The 7,286-nt window shown below is 43.8% G+C and overlaps 1 protein-coding gene across 1 annotated transcript; it reads left to right on the forward strand.

The window, feature by feature from the left end:
• Positions 1–1,269: 1,269 nt before the first annotated feature.
• On the forward strand, positions 1,270–5,402 carry mstnb (myostatin b). Its single transcript, XM_056388452.1, has 3 exons — positions 1,270–1,926; positions 2,309–2,679; positions 3,525–5,402. The coding sequence occupies exons 1-3, from the start codon at positions 1,548–1,550 to the stop codon at positions 3,903–3,905; spliced, it is 1,131 nt and encodes a 376-aa protein (XP_056244427.1). The 5' UTR covers positions 1,270–1,547; the 3' UTR covers positions 3,906–5,402.
• The last annotated feature ends 1,884 nt before the right edge of the window (positions 5,403–7,286 follow it).

Below are 7,286 nucleotides of genomic sequence, written 5' to 3' on the forward strand. Positions count from 1 at the left end.
AACAAGTACAAGACAGAAACTCCAGTTCATCTTTTGAATAACCAGTGTAAAGTATTGTCCCATTAGCGACCTAGCAAACCTCACAGGCTAACACATTTTGTAACTGGCAACTAGCATGTTAGTGACTTTTATTTGACCTCTTCAATAACCTTATTGAGAAAAAATGGTGTTCATTGGTGAATGATGCAAGTAGTAGTTGTATGGTGCAGCTGATTAAAGCTCCGGACTCCAGAAGGTAAGTGTGTGTGTGTGTGTGTGTGTGTGTGTGTGTGTGTGTGTGTGTGTGTATGTGCGCGCGTGCGTGCGTGCGTGCGTGTATTGTTACAACTAACTCAGACTTGTAGCCATGAACTATCTTAACCTACAGCCAACAGCTGAAACATCTATCTATCATCTATCAGTGTATCTTGCTTGTTGACTACAGCAGTGATTATTGATATTGATTATCAGTCCCAGTGTTTGGAATATTTGGTGAATTGATTAGAAAATCTGGCGCCTGTCTCTATTTCATACTGTCACGCATGAACAGCTGACGATAAATATACCTGCAATGCAAAAGTAATGAAAAGACTTGCAGGAAGATCTGTGAAGAGGTGGCTCGTTAATCTTGTGTTCTGTCTTGTGTCTTTTCCTGAATGTATTTGAATGTGTAATAACCTGGTTTTGATTGTCGCCAGGCGCTGCGGAGCTGCAGCTGTTCGTGTTTCTGCTGCCACACGGTGGCGCCGTCTTCTCATGTGCTACAACAGGTTTCACCAACAAGGACTTGGACAAATCCTGGACCAAGGATTTTCTTTATCTCCGATGATTTTAATTTAAATCTCCGATTAATTTTCAGTTTTCACTTTTGACGTGAACCGATAATTCAGTTCTCACAAAGAAATCTGACCCTGACAGACCACAGCAACAGAAATAAGTAGACTACCATTACATAAGGTTATGATTTTTATTTTTCCTCAATTCCCCAAAGACACAGAAAAGTACAGACAGACATTTGATTGATCTATCATGTCTGTAGTTCATGTGAATGTGAGCTTATTTTAAAATGTAGCCTATTCTTTTGGGGGGAAAAAAGCCTGTTCATAATTCAGAAACCCTGTGTGTTATCTCTGAAAGTGCTTTATCTTTTCTCAAAAATGCAATTGGCCAGTTGTTGTTTGTTTTGTGTGTGTACGTTGAAGTTCATCAGAGCATTAAATATCGCGCAGTCCAGTCTGCGCCCCTGTTGCGCAATCGCCGTCAGAAAAGTGAATTTATCCATCTGTGGCCACGCTCAGTGCACGCTCACAGTCTGCGTCCCTTTATGGTTTGACAGCGAAAAAAAGTTTTCATGTCAGTCGGTTAAAATTCATTGTTGCCTGTCCAGCCAATCATAGTTTTTGACGACACAAAAGAGGCTAAAGTTGGAGTATAAAAGGTGCGCGCTAATAAAGTATGATGCCTATCAGAGTGCGACATTAATCCAAACGCAGTGCAGTCACGCATTAGGTCCAGCACGCACCACGGATCTTTTTTTTTTCTAAATCAAACTTCACACCGTAGAGACAATGCATCTGTCTCAGATTGTGCTCTATCTTAGTTTGCTGATTGCTTTGGGTCCAGTAGTTTTGAGTGACCAAGAAACGCACCAGCAGCCCTCCGCCACCAGCCCAGAGGACACTGAGCAGTGCGCTACCTGCGAGGTCCGGCAGCAGATCAAAACCATGCGATTAAACGCGATTAAATCTCAGATTCTGAGCAAACTGCGAATGAAAGAAGCTCCGAACATCAGCCGAGATATAGTGAAGCAGCTCCTGCCCAAAGCGCCGCCGCTGCAGCAGCTCCTCGACCAGTACGACGTGCTGGGAGATGACAACAAGGATGTAGTCATGGAGGACGACGACGAGCATGCCACCACGGAGACAATAGTGATGATGGCCACTGAACGTAAGTTTTTGTCTGGCTGTGTTTTGTGCATGATGAAAAGGACGGAGATCAGTTGTCTCCAAAATAGATTTTTACGCACGGGGCAGAGCACACGAGACGCTATAAATAGTCTTTATTTTGACAACATGTGGTTTAGCGTTTTATCAGGATTTGATCAGCTATTGAAATTGTCCACATACACATATTACAAAGTATTAACATAGCATATGGATCAATGCATTTGTGCAGAGAGCGCGCGTGGTAATTACGCACAGGGCCCACTTCCAGAGTTTAGATGCCATGCCAAGGATTTTTATTTACACCAGTTTATTTCTGTCTGTAAATTTCAATCACACATGGTCAGTAAACACAGAGAACCTCTTCTCTTCCTATCTTTCCCCAGCTGAGTCCGTCGTCCAGGTGGATGGGGAACCAAAGTGCTGCTTTTTCTCTTTCACTCAGAAGTTTCAAGCCAGTCGCATAATGCGGGCGCAGCTCTGGGTGCATTTGCGCCCGGCGGACGAAGCGACCACAGTGTTCCTGCAGATCTCCCGCCTGATGCCGGTCACAGACGGGAACAGGCACATACGGATCCGTTCCCTGAAGATCGACGTCAACTCCGGGGTCAGCTCTTGGCAAAGTATAGACGTCAAGCAAGTGTTGACCGTGTGGCTGCGGCAGCCGGAGACCAATTGGGGCATCGAGATTAACGCCTTCGATTCGAGGGGAAATGACTTGGCCGTGACCTCCGCAGAGCCCGGGGAGGAAGGACTGGTGAGCAGAGCCTTTATTTCACATTAAACAGAACCGTGTGGTGAAGGTTTTACTCTAAGTGATAACTGGCAGTTTATTTCATCAGTAAACGCACAGGAGAGAATAAGTGTGGGTGCATGCGTGGAGAGCTGTAACTGCTGCAGCTGCTGGATCGGTTCATTATCTGGGATCCCAGTCCTGATCCTAATCAGTATGATAACTGGACCAATAAAAATCCAGATTACAATTGGGTTATCAAAGAAAAGTATTATGGATTTTCAGTTGTATGGTACAGAGGTTTTAGCTTTAAGCTTCCAGAGGTTTCAGTGTGAGGAGAGGCTTTGCAGGATCAGCAGGTGTTTAAACATTCAGGCGTTTCACTGCTGGAAGAAGGAATTAAGATTTAAAAGACTTTTGAAAGCTGTTAATCAACACAGACTCCATGTAGGCATACACCTGCATTTGGAGAGAAGCCCAGGCCACAATAACCTCAAATCTTACTGCTTGATTACATAAAAGTTCACCTGCTTCACATTCCTTGAAGTATTCTGTGTGACTGTGTAAATCAGAGTAATTGCCTGCACACACACACTGCTGCTATCAATGACAAACACACATCACATGGCTCAAATACTGGCACCAGGCTCGGGGGCAATTAGAATACCTAGACGGCTGAAGTTAACCAACCGTCAGATGATTTAATTTCTTTAAAACTCAAAGTTTCATAATATTATCGTGCCATGTTTGAAACCCAGCATCACAGGTCGAGGCTGCTGGATTAAAAAAATGTAAGATGAATGCTGTCATCCACCTTTTTGCAAACTAGTTATTTTATACAAGTTTTAACGCACGCTCTGTCATTACAGCAACCGTTCATGGAGGTGAAGATCTCAGAGGGCCCCAAGCGAGCCAGGAGAGACACGGGGCTGGACTGTGACGAGAACTCGCCAGAGTCCCGGTGCTGCCGTTACCCGCTCACAGTTGACTTTGAAGACTTTGGCTGGGATTGGATTATTGCCCCAAAGCGCTACAAGGCCAACTATTGCTCTGGGGAGTGTGAGTACATGCACTTGCAGAAGTACCCGCACACCCACCTGGTAAACAAGGCCAACCCCAGAGGGACTGCAGGCCCCTGCTGTACCCCCACCAAGATGTCGCCTATCAACATGCTCTACTTTAACCGCAAGGAGCAGATCATCTACGGCAAGATCCCCTCCATGGTGGTGGACCGTTGTGGATGCTCTTGAGTCGGGACGGAGACCCCGGCGAGAGGGACGGGAGGACGGAGGGGCTGTGGCTCACTCTGGCCTCCAACTTCAGACTTGTTGACACAACCAATCCACCAGTTCCGATGCTTTCCTGCAGAACATGGTGCAATAGAACCAGAATAGAGGCCACAAACAGCCCGACTTTTCCGCAGGGCAGCGCTTTCACAACCGGCATAGCTCATTTCTTTCTTCCAGTGAAATCATAGCCATAGAGGCTCAAAGTCAGATCAATACAGGAACACACACACACACACACACACACACACACACACACACTCGCACGCACACACACACACTCGCACGCACACACGCACACACACACACACACACACACACACACACACACACACACACACACACACACACGCTGGACTTTGGAGTGAATGTAGACAGAAATGATCAAAGTTATCCAGAACTTTTATTTTTTCCATCGTCTCAGTGTTCTGTGCTCTATCCATTTATGCAAACATGCTGACAGATTATACTCATATGCCATCTACTCCACTCCACTCCACTCATAGCCAACATACAAGCTATTACACTTTTTGCTAAGCTATACGTTTGTGATAATCATTTTTTCGAGTTATGTTTTCAGAGTGAAACCAGGAATCCTCAAGGACTTTTTGAAAGGGCTTGGAAAAACACAGCTGGAGACTCCTCGGAGTGAAATTTCACACTGGTAGAACATGCTTTAGTACACACAGGTTCATCGGAGTCAAAAAGATGGGTCCTTAGTCACTACTGCCATTTATAAAAACCCAAACAAAACTTGCAACATTAACTCATTTGTAAAAATTAGACAGAGGTCATTATCTTTCGTGTGTTGGATGAAACTTGTAATTTAATTTTTTTTTCTTGATCAGCAATGCAAAGAGCTGTGGAATAAAACCCCGAGTGCGGCGGCGATGCGGTGGTCGATCCTATGGACACAAACATGTTCCACCAGCGTGAAATACCCCTTCAGGTCTCGACAGATCTTCATGTACTCTACCATACAAACACACAGCAACATTCTCGACCACGAAGCATCGTTGCTCAGTCATAATCACTATCCAACAAAAACAGCCAGACCTGCCCAATACACTTGAATTATTCTGATTGTAAATTCACATTACTGGACAGAAGGACTTGAACTGAAGGCACAATGAATGCAGCCTACAAATGAAAAATGTGTTTAAGACAGAGAGAATAGATGAATGAATGTCGAGATCACGCGTTAAACTCTGTCTTACAAACAACACAGTTTGCACTATGGCACACCAATAGAAAGAATTGGTTGCTACAAAAGTTGTAAAAACTGATTTTGATATGTTTGCTAATTTGTATTGTATACTTATGCCATTGTTTCCATTAGGAGTTGCCTTACTAAACCACTGTTGGTAAATGTATAAAACCACATCAAGATTAAAAAAAAAATGTAATACAGCAACTCTATATACTTGTTTTAACAAATAAAGTTTCTAGCTTGTTTGTTGAGTTCTGTTTGTTTGAGTAGTGTGTCTCTGCGTCAGCCTTTGCACTTCACAGGAAGCAAGAATACTCATTTTCAGTAACGTGATCTTTGAGGTTATACTGTAGTTATACTGAGTTACAGTTCAAAGTCATGTTAATTCCTGGAAATACATCAACAACATAAAATCTTCTTGCATTCAATTTCAAAGTCCCACACAATATCAAATAAGCATTTGCAGCATAGCTGAAAGAGGTTAGTGCAGTGATACTTTTACTACAGTTTCTCAAAGGAATCTGGCCAGACATGCCTTTGTTTCTAGAGAGGCTTCAGAGCCTCTAGCTCGGAGTCATTCTGCTGACTCACAGATCATATCCAAACCTGGTGTTTCAGTATCACAACACAACAACCTGAACCTTAACATCGCAGCCCCATTTCACACTTCAGCAGCTGAGAATCTTTATGTCTTCACCACATGGTGTAAACTGATAAGTTACACAGGCGATGTGTGAGTGTGCGCACCGTGTGCATGGGTGTGAGGGAAGTAGTAATGACAACACACACACACACACACACACACACACACTTTGTCTACCTGACTACACCTGCACAATCCCATCACCGTAAGCCTGTTTTATCGTAAGTGTAATTCAGAGCAATTTCCCTGACTTTGCTTTTCTCCAGTGAAGGGATGTTGAAAGTGTTGCAGTCTAATGAGAGGATGTGAACTCTGGTGCGCTCTGACAGCATGACCTATTCGACTGACGGCCTCATTGAGGCCTGACTTCCGCCCAGTAGAGGGCGAATTGAGCACTGCCCCCGAGAGCCACTTCCTTTCATGCTGAGAGCTGGCACGCTGCCATGAAGATCGGCCACAGAGGAGAGCAGACCTTGGACAGAGTGGATCCACAGAACTTCTTTTTCCTGGGAAAAGGGTTTTAGATTCTACACTTCTCTGTTTGCTGAACAGATCTGTGAATGAAAGATTCCTGTTGACACTCAAGATAGAACCAAGTCACAGTCTGTAATCTCTGTCCTCACGTGTTCCTACAGCTGTGCTGTTTCCATCTGCAGTTTGACATGGGCATTAACTTTTTATGAGCCTAATAGTCTCCAACAGTTTCCAACTGTTTACCTTCACATTATTACTAATGACCTATGCTTTAAATATTAACAATTTAAGAATATAATAACATCAGCCAGGTCTCATGTATTAATGTCAGTTAAACTTGTTTTCACAGCTCTCCAGTACCAAAGTCTCACTTTTACAGTTGTATGTTATTGCCTTGTCCACTGAGAGAAATCCCCACCGTAGATGTGTTGGTTCACTCTTTCAGGTATTTCTGCATCTTTTACATTTACATTTACTCTTTTTTTTTTAATCAAAGCAACTTACGAGTGAGCTGGTGAAAAGAAGAAATAAAATAAGACAAGCTGAACATAGTGAAACTAATCCCTGTTCTTTTCAATTCATCTAAAGATATAGCTGTAAGCAGCCTGCACCAGTATGAGCTGTGTGGATTCATTAATGTTTATCATGCCTGGGTTTCATTCACTTCTGTCGGGCAGTATCTGCTGCTGTCTGCTTGTTTCAGGCTACTGTCTGAACAGGAGCTGGGAAACATTTCGACTGAGCATCGCTACATCTGTCAAGACTCAGACCCTGGAGGACTGGATCCGCCAGCGACATTCCACCTCTGACAGGTGAGGAAGTGAGAGTGAGAGAACGGGAAGGAGGATGTTAGGGGGTAAAGGAGAGGTCCAAGGCAGCTGGAGACCCCGTTATTGGACAGGATTCCTGGTGTGTAAAGTGAATAGAAAATGAATGGATAGAACCTGTATTCCTCCTCAAGTCCTCATTAATAAAGGCTCATTAATGATGTGTATTATAGCTTCTTAATGATGTTTGA

The sequence above is a fragment of the Seriola aureovittata genome, chromosome 11, assembly GCF_021018895.1.
Source record: "Seriola aureovittata isolate HTS-2021-v1 ecotype China chromosome 11, ASM2101889v1, whole genome shotgun sequence".
Lineage (NCBI taxonomy): Eukaryota > Metazoa > Chordata > Actinopteri > Carangiformes > Carangidae > Seriola > Seriola aureovittata.

Excerpts from the sequence above, each read along its gene's own strand:
- mstnb (XM_056388452.1), top strand. The coding sequence starts at position 1,548 with ATGCATCTGTCTCAGATTGTGCTCTATCTTAGTTTGCTGATTGCTTTG. Across the intron at positions 1,927-2,308 it reads AGTGATGATGGCCACTGAAC|CTGAGTCCGTCGTCCAGGTG; the intron begins GTAAGTTTTTGT and ends ATCTTTCCCCAG. Across the intron at positions 2,680-3,524 it reads AGCCCGGGGAGGAAGGACTG|CAACCGTTCATGGAGGTGAA; the intron begins GTGAGCAGAGCC and ends CTGTCATTACAG.